The sequence below is a fragment of the Girardinichthys multiradiatus genome, chromosome 19, assembly GCF_021462225.1.
Source record: "Girardinichthys multiradiatus isolate DD_20200921_A chromosome 19, DD_fGirMul_XY1, whole genome shotgun sequence".
Classification (NCBI taxonomy): domain Eukaryota; kingdom Metazoa; phylum Chordata; class Actinopteri; order Cyprinodontiformes; family Goodeidae; genus Girardinichthys; species Girardinichthys multiradiatus.
This window is the reverse complement of record NC_061811.1, coordinates 35,154,462-35,175,720: the sequence shown is the minus strand read 5'-3', so window position 1 is coordinate 35,175,720 and position 21,259 is coordinate 35,154,462. Positions and strand designations below refer to the sequence as shown.

The following is a 21,259-nucleotide window of genomic DNA, read 5'->3' as shown; positions in this document are numbered from 1 at the left end:
CTTTCCCAAATTGTTTAAAGACATAAAATATGTGTACAGGGCAGATGGCAGACAGCAGGCGTGGCGTCGTGTGGGTGAAAAGTTTGCTCATGTCAGCGTTGTGGATTGAGTGGCACATAATGGCGGAAGGGTTATGGTAAGGGCAGGCGTACATTAGACAAACACAGGTGCGTTTTATTGATGGCATTTTGAATATACAGAGATACCACGATGAGATCCTGATCTGATCCACGTTGTGCCATTCATCCACAACAATCGCCTCGTTGCAGTACGGTAATACACGGACCCATGTTGCAAGGATCTGTACATAATTCCTGGAAGCTAAAACAATCCCAGTTCTTGCATGGACTCACTGGACGTGTCACCCACTATGTTTGGGATCAGCGTAAACATCAGTGTTCCAGTTCCTGCCAACATCCAGCAACTTCACACAGCCGTTGAAGAGGAGTGGACCAAGATTCCCCAGACCACAATCAACAAGCTGATCAACTATGTGAAGAAGACGTGTTGCTTTGAGTGGTGAAGAGGATGCTCAGGGTTCTCCATTTTATGACTCATTCTACATTGTATGGTCATCTCCCCCAGAACTAGAACCCCTTGTAGACGGTTTCACAGTTAAAAATACACCAGGCAGAAGATGAATGGTTCCGTCACTTTATTCACTAACATTAGATCCTGCGCAAATGTTTCAGCACTGCATTAAAAAAAAAGATCAAGATATTGCATGATATTTACAATAGATGAATCACTATTACCACTTATACATTATGTACATATTAGTCTCTGGTTTGCTATGACAGTAGTTATAGTATGACGTCTACACACACGTACACAACACTTCAGCTCTACAGGGAATACAGTGCTTACAGAGAACAGCTGGCGGGACTACATTCTCTCCACAAGGTTAGGATGAGGACGTTTAAATGGGACTGTGCTGCACCAGTGGACAAGTCCCCATTTGCCTGATCAGGTAAAAAATAAATACAAAAAAAAAAAGGTGCAGCTATTTCAAAAAGGCATCCTTTTAAATCTGGGAAGCACTGCAGGAAGGGAGGAAATGCTCCAAAAAAAAAAAAATATATATATATACTTCCTCAGCTACATTTTAAAGTATTGGAGATGTTAAAAATGAAATAATCTGCACTTTATGATCTGAAACAGTGGTTTGAAGGCTTCCAATCAGCTCCTCAGCAGCCCCGTCTCAGCAAGGTGCCTGAATCCGCTCCACTTTGTTTCCTTTCTGATAGATGAAGGGAACCCAAAAAGCTGGTGACCCTAAAGCAGCTGCTGGGAAAGATTCTGCTCCACAGTAACTTGTTCAGCTGCTCTTATTTTCTGAAACATCCTGTCCTCTGTTTCCGGACCTGAAAAGCTCGCCCAGGTCCGAGACCAGCCGGCACCGCTGGAGGTTCATATTAACAAGCGGAGGTAGGTGATGAAGGAGTCAGACATAAAGGCTTGGAGCACCATGTGATCTAATCTTTTGCTGCATTTGATTAATAAAACCAAATGTTAAAAGTTCTGAAAGTATTGAGCCTCAGTCCAATCTGGGCAGAGCCATTTCAAAATGAAACCTCAGGCGGAAATATGTTGGAGGTAATATATAAAAAAAAACATCAGATAAACTTTTAACATCTGAAAACGTACGTTTGGTTAAGTTTACTCGCTGCTTCAGATCCAAACATTATTCATCTTTAGGTGTGAAATCATGTAGAAAAGGTCAGAGGGAGTTAGATTAACTCGCTCCCAAAGCAAAGTGAGTGAAATACTGAGTTAACCACTGTCCCTAACAAGTCCATGAGTTAATCATATAATTGTTTAATAAATGGCATTAGACTGAGGGCCAGTGTTTTACTATTAAACAGTAATCAGAGTCAACGTTTGAGACCAAAACCTCATGAGGAATAAAAAAAGGGTCCTAAATCTTACATCAGCAGAAATCCCAGCAGAAGATGGCAAAGCAACAACACCCTCAATTTCAACATATGGTTTAAAATAAAAAATAATAAAAGAAATCTCTGTACCTCTTATTAAACACTAAAACAGGACGATTTAAAGCACCTTGGATCGTAGAAGTGACTCCAAACATTCCTTCATTTACCTCCCAGTAGTGTTTTTGTTTCAGATCAGTTTAACAGGAAAACTCCCATCATGTTCCGTAATCCCTGCTAGTCTGGATTTTTTTTTTTCCAGTGCTGTTATTAAAACAAAACAATCCAATAAACAAAAAAACTGAGCTAAAACAAAACAGGTTGTAAAATAAACATGTCTACATTTACACGTGATCTATGGCTACACAAAGAACTCCAGAGCCCCACCCATAGTGTCCTGGTGTTGCAGGTTACATCTGGCACATATATAGTATATCTAGAAATAAAAACTATCCATTGGCAACATGTCTGATGTCTTCCACTATTACAGTAATGATCATTTTGGTATTTGTGATATAGACAAACAAAGATATACAACTAATAGAACTCTGCTGTTCAGGGTAATGAAAGGTGGACTACTGAGACTCTAGTTGACATGGCAACAGCAGATCAGCTCTTCTTCTGAAGTTAAATCCTTGACTTTGTTATTCTAATTAATAATAAATGATGGTAGCAAGTCAGGTGTTTTCTGAGCTGTTCTCGCTTCGCTGATTTGTGCTTTACCACAGATGGTCACCTCAGTGCAGACTAGTACAAGAAAACCTGAAAATGTAAAAAGGTTAAAAATAGAAGCTAAAGATCAATGCTGAGCGTTTGAGAGGTCAGCACCTTTCCCTGATGAATACATACAGTGCCTCGGTTTCTGTGGCGTCATACTGTTACTGTGGAGGAAGGCGGCCGTCTCATTTGGCCTTCTGGCTCTCTGTACAGTCACGTCAGGCTTCTGTTGCTTTCCTCTTAGAGCCTTTGGTTTTGCTCTCTGCTCCTTCGGGCTTCCTGCAGCCTTTAGGACGGCCCGCGACTGTGGTGGGAGCAGCCACGTTTGTCTCAGAGTTAACTATCCGGGCTTGGTTGGCAGTTCCCTCAGTTTCATCATGCTCAGCACAGCACAGCTCCCCCGTTGGAGGCCAGAGACGCAGCGCCCCCTCCTGGTGAGCCCTGCAGAAGGAGTTGGGGCAGAGCTGGCAGAAGGCCTCAGAGTTTTTCCCACAGACGTCACAGTGATGCCAGGGGCAGTCCCAGCGGCCTGTGGGCAGAGAGCATCAAAGAATACAAACGTTAAAAGTTTTGGACATCTTTAGACAACTTTCAGTCTTCAAAAAAAAATTTGAAAAGACAATTCACACTAGCAGAGTGGTTTCAGCAGATGTTTGTTTCACGGCTGACTTGGGATTACACACTTAAAAACTGCACCTGCTGAGGGTTCAGCCTCCAGGATTTATCAAACCAACTAAAGCCAACCGAGCACATCAAACTCTTATGGTAATTCTCACAAGGCTGAGGTTTGAGAGAACAAAGATACCAGTAGGTGGCACTAACAGGAGATATTCTCAGAAGGGCCAGAGACATTTCTATGCCCCTAGACCATAAAATGGAAGATGCAATTAAAAAAAGACTTTAGGTTTTACTGCAGAATGACTCAAACAACAAAAAAAGAAAGAACAGTGTAATGTGTCCCCAGTTTAAGAGTAGCAAACCTTTTCTGGATGGGGCCAGCTGTCAGTGTTTTGGAACCATTGTATTATCAAAGTCAACCAGCATGTTTCGCGTCTCTAAAGTGGAATTAAAGAGCCGTTGGTGCATAACTGCACATTATCTCCTCACAGAACATCTGGTAACGTGTTATGAGCTACAAGCAGAAGGAAACATTTCAAAGCCAGGAACCATAATGCTGCAATGGTGTCACATTATGACTCCCACCCTCAGTTTATTACCCACTAATTGTTGAAATAAATGGAGGGGTGCCCTTATTGTACACAGATCTGTCCCATAATAATCTCGTAGCAGGTGCCTTTTTTTCGTCAGAAAAATAAGTTTTAAATCTGCCAAAACTAAACATAGCAATTTGTAAAATGGACAACTTTAAAGATCTTTGAGAAGATGTCTGCACCACCCTGGCTCATCATTAGTGATTCTACAAACGGAAAAGCTGAAAATCTGCGATGTTTTAGACTTGGCTCACCAAACGGTCTTTTGGTGAGGTTTAGGCAGGACAGGTGATAAGCTTTCGTGCAGTTCTTCTTGTCGCAGAGCACCAGCTGCCCTCCATCACCACAGCGAAAACACTCGTCTTCAGACTTCTTCTTTCCCTCACTTTTCCTCCTCCTGTACTTCCTCCTTAAGCGCTTTCCTTTTGTCTCCGTGTGGCCGTTGGAGTTCTGGGAAGAAGAAACCAAACATCGTTTAATGTGACAGAAACTGGGCGGTCTGATCCTAACCAGGTCATTTATGTGCATTTGGAAAACTTCAACCCAAACGTGTTATACAATGCTTTGCACAAGTATTTACACCCACTGAACTTTTTTCACAGGTCACATTAGAACCACAAATGTTTTACGTGTTTTTCTTTTGTAATAGAGCAAAACAAAGTAGTGTTGTTTGACTAATAATACAATGGTCCCAAACCACTGTAGCCTCTGACAGCTAGCCCTATCCAGAAAAGGATAAATTAACACTATTTATGTGAGTTTCGTGTCTAAGTTGAAGTGGAAAGAAAGTACATGTTAAAAAGCTTATGGTCAGACTGGATGGAGAGCATACGCTAACATATGCTAACAACTGCGATGAATCTGAAATGTATTTTACTTGGAATCTGAAACTGATAGGACTTGATGAAATGAGGTGTTGTGAATTGAACAGGTGTTTTCAAGTTACCCATACACTTTCAATTTAGGCAATTTTAACACATTAAATATGCTTTCATCTTAATATTTCATCATAGCAACTTTACTGCTCACCTTAGGACGATCACCAAGAAAACCACTGCAGTTGGGAGCGCCGCAGCGACAGATGGTCTTCTCATTCCCAAGGCAGTCCAGGTTGTAGTTAAAGGTTAATTCTGTTCCTGGGTTACGAAAACATGAAAGATAATTAATGTGAGGGGAAAGAGACTTTTCACACGTCCTGGTGATTAATTCTACGTTTTCTTGGAACTTATCTCACCTGCTGGTACGTCACAGATTGCAAACAAGCCAACACGAGTGTCTCCATTTACTGTCCACTTCTGAGTCTCACAGTTAGGCTGACAGCTGTGGTTCATGAACCGAGAGTAGTTTCCTTTTGGACCTGCGTCAATGATTCGATCCTTCAAGCCCAAACAAAGGCAAATCAGATGTTGAGTCTTCTGATGCTCTTAAAGCTCATTAGTTTAGATTAATCCACAGGATTTGGGTCATTAATAGAAAGCTCATGTGGAACATTTGTAGTATTGACTACTGTAATGTTACAGCTGTCTGTCATGCAACACTCCCAAAGCAATACTGCTCTGTTTCTGTAGCTCACAGCAGAACAGGCGCTGCCTTATAGAAACAACACCTTACTTCACTGCAGAGCAGAACCCTTCTCCACTGGGTTTAATGGTCTTTCAGAACACCGTTCACATTAATAAACCCAAGCACAGACTGGACGGCAAACATGTTCCACTCACCTTATCAATGGTGAGCATGTAGAAGTCGGTAATGTTGTTTTCATGGGCATACTTGATTCTTGCCCTGCACTCCTCCTCATCAATCAGCTCTCCAATGTACTCGTTGACAAACTCACCCTGTTTAAAAAACACACAGGTTAGATTATTTGGAAGAGCAACGTTTATTTAAACTGACATATTAAGGTGATAATGTTTCAGAAATGTAGAATGGTTACTAATGAGTGATCTAACTATTACATTCAGAGCATAAGAGAGATCACATTTCAGCAGGACGACAACCCCAAACATAATGCCAGATCTACAATGATGAAGCTCTGCTGAAAAGCTTAATAATGTGCACAGATGCTCTCTGCCTTAACAAATATTCCAGGCTGTACAGCCACACGCTTTCGATCTAACCCTGCTTCAACTCATCTGAATTAAATAGCTGAATAAAAGGTACATGGTCCACAGACACCTGGTAATAAACCATTTATTGGATGGGTTGACACCAGGGCCTTGTGAGGCGGAGGAGAGATGGGCGCCTGTCCTCTTGCCCAATGACTGATGGAAGATCATAAATGTAATGTGGAATAGCTTGAGGGGTGTGAATACTTCTTCATGCTTCTTTACTTATTTGTATAATTAGGACCTATAATAGACTACGGTCAAAGGGAAACTGCATTAAAGGGAGCTCAAAAGACACTAACTAATTTGTTTATTTGGTAAAAAGGATTCCAATCAAAATCAATAAATAAAAAAGCAAGTTAATAAACTGGTGTTCACATATAACCTCCTCACCTTCTTGATGTCTCTCAGGGCGATCAGACCCCAGCCCTTGCCAGGGGTCTTGATAATCTTGGTGTCTGGGTAAAGGCGTTTGGTGAAGTCTTGGTTACAACAGCGCTCCCCACTGGGACACACCTGGGGGTGACACTCGTACTGCAGCATGCGGTTCAGGCATTCGGACTCGAAGCCACACGGACGATCGTCTGTCAGCTTGCAGTTGCACTTGGGGATCTCAGAAATGTCTGCGGTGCAGACCTGGACCTTACCAAAAGGTTTGTTGACCTGCAACAATCACAATAAAGCTAAAAAATGTACAAACTGAAAGCAATAACCCAGGTACGTCCTGCAGAGAAGAGGTGGTATTAAACGTGTCATTTTTAAATGTGCCACGTTCTGTCAGTATTTGTGTGTAAATATGTTCAGTCACAGTCTTCAATGAAACATTTCCCACCTTGATGAACTTGTATGGGGGTGGTTTCCGGCTGTTTTCCTGAGCTTCCTTGGCTTCTCGTTTCATCTTTATCTCCTTAAATCGACCCTCAGCCTCCAACAGAGCTAAAGACCAAACAACAGAGACAGTTCGGTTACCTAGTCTACAGAAAATAACACTGAAAGAGGCACTTCTGTTCACGTTGCACAAGTTTTTAGACTTAAAGCAATAAAAACCAACTCATCTGTAGATATTTACCATTCTTAAAGACTCTGCCAATTCCATTCTTCTGGTATTTGCTCCCTCGGTCACCTTCCATGTAGGGAAATACTCTGCCCTGGTGAGTCCAGAAGTAATCCTTGGAACCAAAGAAGAACACTGGGAACTCTCCAATCTCATGTCTGAGGTGCTGGATGTTTGTGGGGACGTTCTTGGGGTGGTGGATCTCCGCTGGCCACCATCTAAACAGAAAAGAGAAACACGATAAGATTGGAAGTTATTGACTTTAATCAGTATATATCAGAACAGGAAATATTCATCAGTTTCTCCTACCTGTATGTCCCCAGTTTGACCCATATGATGTCTCTGTACTTTGGTTTCTTTCCAGCGCGGCAGTCGTTACAGAACCAGCTTCCATCAGGCATGTTAATGTTCAGGCAGTCAGGGTGAAAAGCTGCAGGACAAGACTCGCAGCACAGCAGCTGTCCTCCTGCAAAACAAAGAAACCTGAATGAACCGTGAACCCTTATGAGTAGCCGACATATATGCCATGTAGTCTTCAATTAAACCATCGAAAATATGTCGTAGTCGATTAATTTAAGCTGAGAGAAAAGAAGGGAAGTAATGTCTGTAGAGCCAAAAGAACCAGGCACATGAAGTTGTTTAAGCTCTCTAAAACATACATCACCTCGCAGAAATATTCATACATCTTTAAAATGACAAGAAACTGCTATGAATTTATCAGATTTTGTGAGAGATTTCATGCCTTAAGACTGAAATGTTTATTTCAGCTAAGGAAGAATGGCAATAATAACAAACGAAGCTAAACGGCCCAAGGAGGAGCTGCAGAGCTCCACAACTCAGGTGGGAAAATCTGTGGATAGGACATATATTCTAATACCTTGTCCACCACCTGTGGGTTTCATTTAAAAAATATGACATTTTTCAACTAAATAACAGAAATGACAGGTGTATGCACCAAAGAAATGTCTCCTGAGGTGTGAGTGTGAGACGACTTCATCTAAAATGAGGCTGTATTTTTCGCATGACCAGCTGGACCTGGAGCCTAGGTGAATCAGAATCTGCACGTTCTATCTCAGCTCTGTGGGATCTGCTTTTTTCAGCAACTCCTTAAAGTCACAAGAGCCAACGTCTTGGGTTTGCTGTGATACAACTTGGTTTAAGATGCAAATTAAGCCAGCTCCAATTTCTTTGATGTTGGATTGACTAATATTTTGCTTTGTTTAAAACATTTATTGGACATTAATGGAAAATTTGCCACTTAATTTGTTTCGATTACAATATAGCCATTAGCAGCTGCCCTCCCGGCTGTGAAAGTGTGATGTTTCAAACCTTTGGAGCAGACGAAACACCAGCTGACATTGACGTGACTGTGGTGGCTGTAGCCCTTCTTTGCGTTAAAGTGGTTGGTGCAGATAATGGCCGTGTTTGTGATGGTTTCACTTCCAGCAGCAACACAGAGGTCGCCCAAATGGTACGCAACAGGGCATCGAAGGCAACGCATCAACCGTCCTGCAGTACAAAGAGTGAGGGAGGCAACTAATTATAATAATGTAGTTATTTTATATCAAAGTCCGAAGAGCATTTGCTCCCGTGCTTAGGCAGACAACCTATATCAATCTAAACAGATTCATGAGACTCACCCTTGGTAGCCTTGTGTTTGGTGCGGCAGCCATAGTGGCAGCTAAGGCAAGTATGAAGTGGGCAGCGGAAGCCTTTGTTATCAAACACTGTGAGGGGGTTGAGGCGGACGCAACCTTCATGGTAAAACTTTCCACAGTGAGGGACGTGGCATCGACGGACCTCAGCCTCTGACTGCTTGCAGATAAAACATGAATGGAGACCTGAGGAGGAAAACGAGAAGCTTAATGGCAACAATTCCAATCATGTGGGAGAAAGCTTGTTGTTACAGCAACAGCCAGGCTGTCCTCGTTTACAATCATTCAACATATTCCAAGCCATAATGATTTACTTTTCCAGTCTAGTTCCCGTACTTAGTTCTTAGTAAGACCATTTTTAAAGAACAAATACAGAAGACAGAAGGAGTGTTGGTTCAAACATTTTGGATAGATTTAAAGAGAAACAGATAGAGGGACACCAGATGGATGAAGGTAAGGACAAATGGACTGATGGCAGGGAACACAGACAGATGGATGGATGGATAAACAGACTGATAAACAGATCGATTAAAGAAAGGAAATAAAATGATGCAAGTCTGATGAAAGGATGGATGGAAGGTAGGAAATACAGGTGAATGGATAGATGACAGACAGAAAAAAGGAAAAATGAATGGATGGACCTACATGGACCTAGAAGGAAAGAATAAGTAGGAACTCTGGTTCAGATGGTCCCCTTCCAGAGAAATGGCTCTATGTGTTGTTATCTCCATACCTGTGCTGCACTCCCGGCAGAGGAGCTTGTCGTCTGGTTTAAGGGTCAGACCCAGGCAGTGGAGGTGAAACATGCCGCAACACTGGCCTTCACATGGCACCAAGTCTTCACCAGCCACCTCACAGATCTGCAGAGAAAGCACAGAGCAAAGTATGCAATCTGTCCAGCGTTTCAATGTAGAGTAAAAACACTGTTAACAGAATAACGGACGAAGTCTGAAGACAAACACACCAAACAAAATATTAAATTATTAAAGCAATACCTGACAAACAAACTCTTTCTTCCGTTCACCCTTCTTTATGCCGTCCAAGCTGTCATTTGGAGAATCAGGACGTTCTTCACTTGCGGAACCCTGCAAAAACATGCAAAGTGCTTAAAATGACAGTGGCAACCAGCAACACCTTCTTCATGCTAAATGATGCTAAATCAGTTCAATGTTGGTCATTTCCTACGTATCCCACTCATGATCAAATATATTAATAACCAAAACCTTTGCTTTATTACATAATAGGGGACTGTTTACCAAGAATCTAGACTTCACAGCAGATAGGCAAACTTTAATTCATACATTTTAAAAAAGCTATTTGTTTCATATGTAAATAAAAGCAGCTAAAATAAAAGCAATTATTCTGTGGAAAGCATTTAAGCTAATTGAAGCCTTTACAAATTACTAATTAACACTATATACAGATACATCTCAAAAACGCTGAATATCGTGAAATGCAATATTTTCATCACTCACTACAGAAAGCGAAACGGTCATATTCAACTAGCACATTATAGAGTCATATAATGTAAGGTTCATTTATTTCAGTAACCCCATTCACCAAGTGAAACACATATAAACTAATTATACTCAGACTGATGATTCCAAGGCTTCATTTCTGTAAATTATGATGAGTTTCTGCTTACAGCCAATAAAAACTGATAGTGGAAACATTTTAATAGGCCATTCTGTTTAGGACCACTATAGCCAGGCCTGGAATGCTGGCCCTTCCTCTGATATGGAGGTTTTATTTTCTCAAGATACCCCTCTTCTCTCCAGGGCTTCACATCATCTTTAGATGTCTGATGCTCAAGGACTGTTTTATATCTCTGTCTCCTGTGTGTTCTGAATTACATTTTCAGTGTGAAAGAGCTATTAAAGGTTAGCAACTGTCTGTCTAGGGCAAGGCGGGCAGATCCAGACACTGGTTTGATTGAATTTTCTGTTCGTTCTCAATTTTTCAAGAATGAATTAAATTGATTGATTTTCACCGATCTCCTTTGTTAACTGAATTTATTAAGGTGCATTTTTATTTTTCAATTTAGAAAACGGGGTATTACATTAGACCAATTAAAATTGTTCTAATGGGAGTGGTGGCATAGTGGTTAGAACAGGAGGTTTGTGTTCCAGAGGGGACACAAGGTTTGTATCCCACAGATTACCACTCTGGGTCCCTGAACAAGACCCTTAGCCCCAGAATGCTCCCCGGGCGCCGCACAATGGCAGCCCACTGCTCCCTATAAGGGATGGGTTAAATGCAGAGGACAAATTTTGTTGTAATGTACATGTGCAATGACCAATAAAGATGATTATTATTATAAAATACATTTTCAATACAGAAATGTGGCCCTAATGAAAACTGTAATATCTGCTTAAATGTTTTCAAAATGTACTTTTAATCTTATAAATGAGCCTCATCAGCACATATTTTAATTTATTAAATATGACAGATTCATTACAGAGTGAAATATTTCAAGCCTTTATTTCTTCTAACTCACCAGAAATAATAAAGCCAAAGGTCAATGTCTCAGAAAATTAGAATACTAAATAAGATCTTTAAAAAAAATGATATTTTTAACAAAAATGTCAGACTTCTGAAAGTATGTTAATCTCTATGCTCTTGATACTTGGTTGGGGCTCCTTTTGCATGAATGAATTAATGCAGCGTGGCATAGTTGGCCGCGATGCGTTTACTCCAGCCTCAGAGATGAAACTTCAGCGAACTCTACAACTACCAGCCAATTCTGCACATTCCCAAAAACTAACAGAGGCGATTGCAGCCTTTATTTGCAAAGATTTGCGACCATATTCAGTTGCTGAAAACGACGGTTTCAGGCAGCTAATGAACGTAGCAGAACTGCATTATCCTATGGTGTCTTGCAAACGTCTCTCTGAAGAAGTCATCCCAAACATGTACCAGTCCGTAAAAGAAAATGTTTATATTGATAATGAAAATTAAAGTGCATTTGTATTTCATTTGGTGAATTTTTCATGTCATATTTTAATAATGCACCAGGTTAGTGTCCAAATAGCAGCTGTAGATATCTCTGGCGTCCTCAGTTTCCTACCCTGTATCTGTTTGGGAATCTGACCCACAGCAGGTCTGTGAAAGCAACTGTCTCACCATTCAGGGAGATGGTTTGGTCCTTACAACCGCCATTAACTACCATTACTTTATTGATTTGCTGTTGACATACACTCCTAATATCAATATGTTGCATAACTACAGAGTCATGTAATTCAGGAAACATCAAAAAAATGTTTTTTTTTAATACCAGCATTCCAATTTGAGATCAGATTGAAAAGAATTGATTCTACATCTTGAGAATCGGAATTGAATCGATACCCAGCCATACTGGAGACAGGCAAAAAAATATTTCACTGTTGTAAAAAAAGAAGCCAATTTCTACCTAAAAATAATCAAAACATTTAGGGAAAAGCAACAGGTTGTTCTGAATGTCTATATCTGATCGGTAGAAGTCGTTATAGCCTATGTACGTGTAGCTCAACGTATATTGACTGACCTCTGTGTCAGGACAGGGAGAGGAACGTCTTTTCTTTGCCTTGGAGGCTGTGGCCTGGTTCTCCCCATCCTGTTTTCTTTTCCTCCTGCGCTTTGGTTTCTCCACATTTTCCTCATCTGTTTCAGTTCAAGAATATTGTTACAATTATTTCAAAGCACAACCAAAATCTCAAATGGCCAAGACAGCAAAGTGATTCTTAAATTGAAGAAAAAATTATTTAGCTGGGGTGCTCAAACACAATCGCCCATAATTTAGTTATAGTTAACCTTTTGACTTCTTTGTTCGCTTTCTTGGTTCTTTTAGATCTTTAATGTTGGTTGTCTTCTTTCTTCTCCACTTTTTGTTTGTCTCCTCTGACACCGAGGCCTGGAAAAGGTAACTTTTCATGAGTGTGTTTGAGTTAAACAGCAGAGTCAAGAGTTTAGTCTGAACTACTTAATATATGCTCCGTTGAAAGATACATATTTGGGCTTTTTATCACATTTATTGACCTGTGTTTCTGCACTCTTGCCATTTCTACGTCTCTTTTTGGACTGTGGATCCTTGTCTGCTGCAGCATCTGTTAGCGGTCTTTTAGGCCTCTTCTTTTGGTCTCCTTTCCCTGAAAACAAAATTAATAAAATTGTAAATTTGCTGTTTGAGGTTTTTTTGTTCAATTTTAACCAAACAAGATTTCTTACCACTGATTTGCAATAGTATTCACACCCCTTAAACGTTTTCACGTTTCATCAGATTCTGCACTGGAGTTAGCTTCGAACCTTAAAGCTATTTTGACAGGAATACGCTTTGATCCAAATAATTCAGTAATAGCCCTGGCTTTATATGTAGGGTTGTGCTGTGGGAAGTTGAAGCTCTGCCCAAGTCTCAAGTCTTTCTTCCAGTTCTACCCTGTATTTAGCGTCATCTTCCTATCAACTCCACCACCATGTTTCTCAGAGGGGATGGTGTGTTTGGGGCAGGGCAGCACAATATTAATGCAAATACAGTATTATTGTTGAATATTGCAATGTTGACATCTGTTGTTATTAACCCACGCATTCCTCGGTTTTTGTTTTTCCATCATCGTGTTGCAACTAAATTCTATAACAAAGTGTGGGCATCAAGTACAGTGAGAGTCCATCCAACTGGCCAAATATATCATCAGCATGCAGAGTTTGAATGGGTTTAAATTATGTGGCCGTCCCTGCTTGCCTGGGCAGTCAGTTTAGGTGTCTGGTCTCCAGCTGGGCAGTACAATTTCCACTGGTGGATTATGGCTTAAAGAGTTCTTTGTGACATGTTACCAAACCTAGCTTTAAACTTCTCCACATCTTAATCCCTGACTTGTGTGGCGTCTTACTTGTCCTTCGTGATGCTGTTTGTTCACCAATGTTCTCTAACAACCCTCTGAAGGCACCACAGAACAGCTACATTTATTCTGAGGTTAAATTAACACAGGCCAGCTCTATTAAATTAGGTGAACCGTAGGGCAATTGGTTGCACTGAATTTACCCAACACGAATGCACGCCACCCTTTTCAGATTTTTATTTGTAAAAAAAATAAAAAGTAATAATTGTAAAACAACGTGGCCTTTTTCAACCACTTCTCAATTATACACATTTGTTGGTCTATCACATAAAAGGGTCCATGTAATGTTACCAAAAGTGAAGACATTTAAGGGGATCAAACGGTTTTGCAAAGCACTGCAGATAAATACTGTGCTGCAGGATGTTGTTTTATAAAAAAGGGCTTTTATTTTCCACTAACCTGGAACAGAAACCTGACGTGAGACATCTTCTGAATTATCTGTGGAAGTAACCAGCTTAGTTTTCCTTCTCCTCATGGGGTCAAGAATACCGTTCACTGAAGACACTTTCTTTCTCCTTCCTAACTTGGTAGGATGCTGAGCCGTTTTGGGCCTTATCCTTTTCTTCTGAGACTCAAATGGTTCGATTGGTGCATGTGGAGGAAAGGTTAAGGGATTCTACAAAGAAAAAAAAAATCATTATTTAATCATTTTTAAAGATCCCAACTGTTAAAATAAAAGCTATGAATCACATTAAAACCCAATTAAATTTCTAACTGAGCTTAGCATATTCCAAATTGTCTCCTTAAAAATATTGTACAAATGCTTCACCAGAGATGTAGATGGTATTTTTTTAAATTCACCTTGTGTGTTAAAAAGGAAACTTGCTATTATGCAAACTAAAGTGGGATCATAGAACTGAGGAGCACCTGAGGATTTGCAGTGAGAACTTACCAACAGGTAGGGGACATCTTGGCTGAGCCTGGATTCTGCATCTTGGTACGTCTCACAACTCAGATCTGGCTTCAACTTTTCCAAGACAAGAGGGTTCAGATGAGGTCCATCACCATCATAAATAAATCCAAAGTTCTTCATGCGCTCTTCTGGCAACATGCTGAGGGCTTCTTTGGCCTGAATGACACCCATGCTCCACTGAGCCTGGAGGTTGCGGGGCACAGAGGGAGCCGTCTGCAAACAAGACAAAGATGAACTCTGCAAGATGTGATGTTTCGGGACATCTTTGCTAAAGTTTTTACAACCCTTGAACTCCCTCATGTTTTGTCACATCAAAACCACAAAATATTCAAGTTTCTTGAAATAGACCAGGATAGTTGTACATAATAGTGAAGTGAAAGAATAAATGTTATTTTAAGTACTTTTCAATAAATTCTTAAACATTGGCAAGTATTTGTATTCAGCATTCTAATACATTATAGAACCAACTTTTATTGCAATTAAGGCTGCAGGCCTTTTAGGGTGTTTCTCTACCAGCTCTGCACATCTAGAGGCTAAAAAAGTTGAAAATTGTTGCCACAGATTTAGTGAGCCGTTCTAACTCAACACAATACTTTACTCTAAACCAATCCATTGGAGCTCTGGCTGCATGTTTTGGATCATAGTCCTGCTTAAAGGTGAACTTATCTTGGTCTCAATTCTTTTACAGCCTCTAAGAGCTTTCCTGTCCCTGCTTTAGAAAAGCACCCTCAGCAAAATGTCTCCACCATTATGTTTCACTGTGCGGATAGTGTTCAGGGTGCTGTGCTGATGTAATTGTCCTCTCCACACAGCGTTTTGCAGAAAGCTCAAAATGTTTAACCTTGGGTCTCATCAAAAAAGGGCACCTTCCTCTGCATGTTTGCTGTATCACCTACATGGCTTGTAGCAAAGTACAAACAAGGCTTTTTTGGCTTTCTTTCAACAAGAGCTTTCTTTGTCTCACTTCTCCACAAAGGCCAGATTTGTGGAGTATACAGCTTTGAACATACTCTCCCACCTGGGCTGTAGAACTCTGCAGCTCCTCCAGAGTTATCAAGGGCTTTTTAGCTCCACCTCTGATTGACGCTCCTTTTGCCCGCTCTGTCAGTTTAATTGTACAGCCATGTCTTGGCGGGTTTGCAGCTGTGGCACACTTACCATTTTCAGTTGATAGAGCAGTTTCTCCATGAGATGCGTTATGTTTTGAGATATTGTTTTATAACCCAATCCTTCACAACGTTATTCCTGACTTGTCTGCTGTGAGCCTGGTTGCCAATGTTTTCCAACATGCACCAAACAACTGGATTAATATTCAGATGAAACTGCACACTGATTAACTCTATTTACCAATTAGGTGACTTGAAGGCATTTGATTGGATTGGTGTGGCATAGCAAATGGGGTAAATACTTTTGCACAACATTCTTCAGTTTCTTTGTAAAAACACTTTAATACCATTTATTGTTTTCGACCTGCTTCACAGTTTCATGGTACCATGCGTTGGTATATCACATTAAAATCAAATAAAGTTTGTGGTTGTAACAAGATAAAATCTAAAACGTTTAAGGGATGCGTATACTTTTGCAAGGTATTGTATGGTTCCTCTGCTTTCTTTTAGCCAGAAAAAAAACATAGCTGTATATCCCTTTGGATAAAGGCTAAAAAACATTTGGGAGAAATTTTTTTCTTTTTCAAATCAACTGAACAAGTGAAGCTTCTTTTAGATGCTGTAAGACATATAAGGAAAACCATTTCAAGTAATTACAAAGCACTGCCCACTAATGAATAATATATACTGAAAGTTGAATTACCTTTCTATGGCTAGCACTGCTGGCTGATGGTTTGTTTCGCTGGCTGAGCTCCAAGTACTGGTCCTCCCCAGTGAAGGACACCATATTCTTCTCAAAGACAAAGCCTCTCTCTGGTGCATCACCAAAATACTGTATGTGGTAAAGAAGGCCTAACCTCCTGTTGTTGGCTAATAAAAAGAGACAAAATGGACATTGTAGGAAATGATACCAATGTTCTTGGAATGATCATTGCTTTCTGATATTAATAAACAACAAGTGTTTATTATTCTCACCTTTTTGTTTTGGTTTGAAGTGACTGTTGAGCTCTGCGTCTGTGGTTACCATGCATGGCCACCATGGGTACCCCGTCACCTTTGTCCAAACCAGATCCCCAACAGAGAAGCGCACAGGAGCACACTCTTCTTTTATCGGCTCCATTGTTTCTGGCATGGGCGTAGGCTGATGAAGACAAAAAAAAAAAAAACCACTGGAATGATCAGTAAATGAAAAGCATTCCTCAGAGCTGCAGAACAAAAATAATGTTGCCTGACTTTACTGAAGTCCAGTACCTTAACTATGACAACTATATTAGGTGCTGTCCCTTTGGTTCTACTCTGGCCAAGTGTGTCATATTATAGGTATGAAAGACTGCTGCCCTGCTCACCCATATTCATGGCATTCAGACATTTTTTCAGTCTTGAAAAGATTTATTGCTCTCTTCAGAATCAAAGTAACAAATGTGACAGGATCTGGAGTTTTGTAGTAACACGTTAACATATTTAATTTAGTGACAAACCTGCTGCATAATAATCTCATCTGTTTTGTATGGGTGAGATTATCTGCTGTTCTTCAGTGCAGCAGCTAGGCAGCAACTGGCAACAGCCATTAACTTTCCTATATGTCAATGTGAAACTGTCTCTATCAAATGGTTTTTAAATAAGCTGTCAATTAGTTTCTATATTTCCATGCTCTCTTGGTTTCTGTTTTTAGTTATAGATCTCCTCTTGGGTGGGGTTTTGTATTTGTGCATGTTTACACAGAAAAAAGTTCAACATTAATATTTTAAGCACAAATATTATTATGATTGCAATAAAACACAGAAGGTAAATTCTATATTTTTTTAAGTAGAATGTGTTGTCTCAGTATTTATAGCACACCAGCAGTAAAAAACACTTGATAAAAACATAATGATTGTACTTTATGTCTTAAAAAAGTATCATTACACCACTAAAATAAGAAAGAAGAAGTCAAACCTCATTTGCTACTTCAGTTTCCTCAGTATCTTCTGTGTGGTCAAGCAACTCCACTGTGATGGCAGAGGAACTACAGTTTATCATAGTTTTGGGTTTGTTAGGTCTCCTCCTCCTTTTCTTCACTTCTTGACTTTCTTCAGGTCCAGGTGAAGCACTTTCAGTGGCTGTGACCAAGCTGGTCCCATTTGCACAGGATGGCTCAAGCACAGGCTGCTCAAGCACTTGGGGTATAGTCACCTTCAACTCAGGCTCAGCGTGAGGTGTGCAGTTGTGCTGATGGGCATCATTAGTATCAGGGGCTTCATCACCTTTCAGCATGGGTGGCTCTGGAGTACAATGCTTGGGCAACGAGTCTTGGTCACCATTTAGCACCAGGGAAGTGAGGTCCTTCAGCCTCTCGTGGCTATGGTTGTTATGATTGTGGCCAGCCATCTTCTGGAGGACGCCATCCTGTAGTGTAGCAGCAAGCTGTGCAGCGGCTTTATCCATCAGCAGAGCTGGGTCACTGCCCATGTCCCCACAGCCTTTCCGAATGCTTAAGGACTCGGGCGGCTGCTTCATGCTGATAGGGTTGGCTGGTTCAGGCATTGCAGGCAGGGAGCTACCAATGCTGTCCATCCCATCTAACCTGTCCAGACTCACTGAACTGCAAGAGTAACACACAACTATAGGTAAGTACATTTCATCTCTATGCACTTTTCAACTTAAATAAAGAAGTAAAAAAAAATTGCACGGATCATACCCAAAGGTTTAATGGGCTATCCCCGTTTAATTTTCATATTGGGAAACAGTATAGCATTGCTTCCACTCTCTGTAACCTTTAGCATCTTGGGTATGATCTATGTCAGGTGCGAGCAGCTATTGCACTGTGCTCAAACAAAAAAAACAGGCTGAATACCATACTTGCATTTAAAGTGTGTACCCATGACCACTGGACATAACCTACACAATTGCATTCCAAACATTTCTTTTCAGTACCAATAATGCGCACAACGGTACGGAATGACGATATATTGGGCAGCCCTTACTAAGAAATTAATATACTTTTAAAAACCTCTACGTTCCATATCAGTCTCTCCTTTTACCATTTAGAGACAATGGCTCGAAGGATATTTTGTAGCTATCCAAATAGGAAACATGCAATCCTATTCAAAATTATACAAGCAGCATATTCAGATTTGCTTGTGGAATTAAGACTTCAAGCCTATTTAATTTTTGAATTTCCATGAACCACCATCCAGAACATCTAAAATGCTAGATTTGGCCTGGGTTGCCTTAAACTACCTATGTCTGATTTAATACACAGTTGGCTGACAAGTTAAGAGGAAAAACATCTAAAATTCAAAGCGCAAAAATTAGCAAGCATGGACAATATAAAAGGGAGGTCAGTGCCGTTGTGGTGCCTGGAGCGCTTAACTGTATGTGGGCCCCAAATTAAATTTTGTTTAGGGCCTCTCACAGCATGGGGCAACAGTTTACTGCACCAGTAACCGCATCTCTGAATCATGTCGTTTTGGACATTTTACAATAAAGTGAACTGGTTTTACACAAATGTAAAGCAACGGCATTTCATAAAGTTAAAACCTAAATTATTTATATGAAATTATGTGACAAACATACCTAACAAGAACTACTTAGACTTAAATTTGGTAATATCTATCGTAAACTAGGTCTAATAAAAACACTGACTGGCCGGAAATTCTCTCACCACGATATTACTGGTCTCTCTTGGAAGAAGACTGGCTAAGATGCTAGCTGCAGACTGGGGCCAAACCGAGGGAAGGCTCCCACGCATTCGGTAAAAGCCCAGTGAGTGGGTGGTGAAAACTGCCGCTAAGAACCGATGTAAAAGCCGCGGAAACTGAAGCAGATGACAAACAGGAGCGAAGCAACCGGAGTCTAAATATTTGCTCAAAGTCAATGTGTTTCAATTCAACTTAAAACGGAATGAATTATTGTGTTATAATGCTGGTAACCTCACTAGTAGCAAAATAGGATCATGGCTAACATACTATATTCAACGTCAAAACACCAGCTTTTACCGGCTAGCAAGAAACAGCAACTTCAGCCATCATGTCATGCAAGAAAGAGGCTCCGACTATAACCTGGAGAGGAAAGAACGATGCTGGATATCACATGGATTCAAGCGACGGAGAAATTCCCTGTTTAGCCGCATCTCGTCATCAATACAGTCAGCCATTACACCGGACTCCAGCAAATTTAAAAAGCCGCCTCCAAAACGCTAAATGCAATTTACGTATTAGCAAGGGAGCTCAAACAACTGGTTGGAAAAAAAATGGAAATTGGCATAGCGGGTAGGTTAATGTAGTTAGGTTGCTTTGCCACTGTTTCCAAGATATGCTTAAATTGTAGGCGCCATGACAGCTTGTTCCAAGAAAGCTACCCGTGCTAGCCAAAGCTAGCAAGCGTCCCATAGAAGCCAAGCCAAACTGCACACTTAACGTTAGCATTGTTAGCCGGCTTGCTAAAATGGAAGCCCGGCCTGAAACAAATGTCCCCTGAAAAAAACCCATCCTCGCAAACACCTTCGAATTGACAATGTCATAAAACACCCGTTCCCTGTGGTTACCTGTTGAATATCCTCCGGTGTGGTTAAAAGTAACAATTGCTTGTTATCATCCTGGAAAGCGAATCATTTCATTCAAGGCGAGTGAAAAAAGCTTGCGGGAAACTCAAACTCCGGGACCGACCAGCGCGAAAAATACTCACTTCCGATTGGTCGCGAGCAGAGCAGCGAATATCCAACCGATTCTTTCAAAAAAAATCCAACCGTAGGAACGAGCTGACCTCCGTGTACCCTCTCTACTTCCACACCCATCCACAGCTTTCATTTATCCACCAAACGTGTATAATTACACCGTATGTTAGCTGCAGGGATACCAATGAGCTATGAGCACTTCGCTGTATAAAACTAAACAACCAGCTTCTTACATAACAGTTTCCTGTTACAAATATTAACAAAATGTGAATGATAAAAAGTCAAAAGTACTCTAAAGTTTTATAATACAATAAAGATAAGGCTGCTCAATGAAATGCGTCTTTTCTATCTATCTATCTATCTATCTATCTATCTATCTATCTATCTATCTATCTATCTATCTATCTATCTATCTATCTATCTATCTATCTATCTATCATAATGATAATATCAAAATTCCATAAAACAAAAAATGTAACATTAACTTTATGAATTTTTAAAATCTTCTCTGAAGTGATTAATACAGATAACTTTGCTCATTTGTTGGATTCACTTGACCATCTTTTCTGTTGTAGCAAAAGATACTTTCAAGACAAAATGTTTTTTGCAGTCTACTGCCAACTTTATTGGTGACATAATTGCAGGATGGATTAAGGGAGATTTGGACCCCTTGCCTTAGAGCTACTTTTGATGCCCTACCTATACAAATGTATTTTATTTATACAAATTACTATAGGCAAGGCCTAAGGTTTTATGCCCACATAAATGAAACAATCTGAAAATATTTGTACTTGCGCATTTAAAAAAAGTTCTTTATTAACCATGGAATCATTTCTAGAAATGTCTCCATCCATATACAATTTCCTAAATCATAATAGTAACTATACCAGGTCTATATGTAGTGATATAACACTGGCACTGTAATATACAAATAAACAAATGGTCTGCAGGGTGACGCAGTTGGTAGCACTGTTGCCTTGCAGCAAGAAAGTTCTGGGTTCGACTCCTTGCCGGGGGTCTTTCTACATGTTTGTATGTTCTC

At 40.3% G+C, this 21,259-nt stretch overlaps 1 protein-coding gene across 1 annotated transcript; it reads right to left on the bottom strand.

The window, feature by feature from the left end:
• Positions 1-640: 640 nt before the first annotated feature.
• On the bottom strand, positions 641-20,239 carry nsd2 (nuclear receptor binding SET domain protein 2). The gene is made up of 22 exons (XM_047346176.1): positions 20,089-20,239; positions 17,499-18,144; positions 16,539-16,704; positions 16,267-16,433; positions 14,437-14,670; positions 13,944-14,160; positions 12,688-12,797; positions 12,463-12,562; positions 12,197-12,312; positions 9,669-9,758; positions 9,407-9,533; positions 8,659-8,859; positions 8,348-8,527; positions 7,328-7,484; positions 7,034-7,236; positions 6,797-6,900; positions 6,358-6,627; positions 5,578-5,694; positions 5,094-5,235; positions 4,889-4,995; positions 4,114-4,309; positions 641-3,177 (listed from the first exon to the last, which is right to left on the bottom strand). Exons 2-22 carry the CDS (start codon positions 18,114-18,116, stop codon positions 2,867-2,869), a joined length of 3,933 nt encoding a protein of 1,310 aa, XP_047202132.1. The 5' UTR covers positions 18,117-18,144; positions 20,089-20,239; the 3' UTR covers positions 641-2,866.
• Between the last annotated feature and the right edge of the window lie 1,020 nt (positions 20,240-21,259).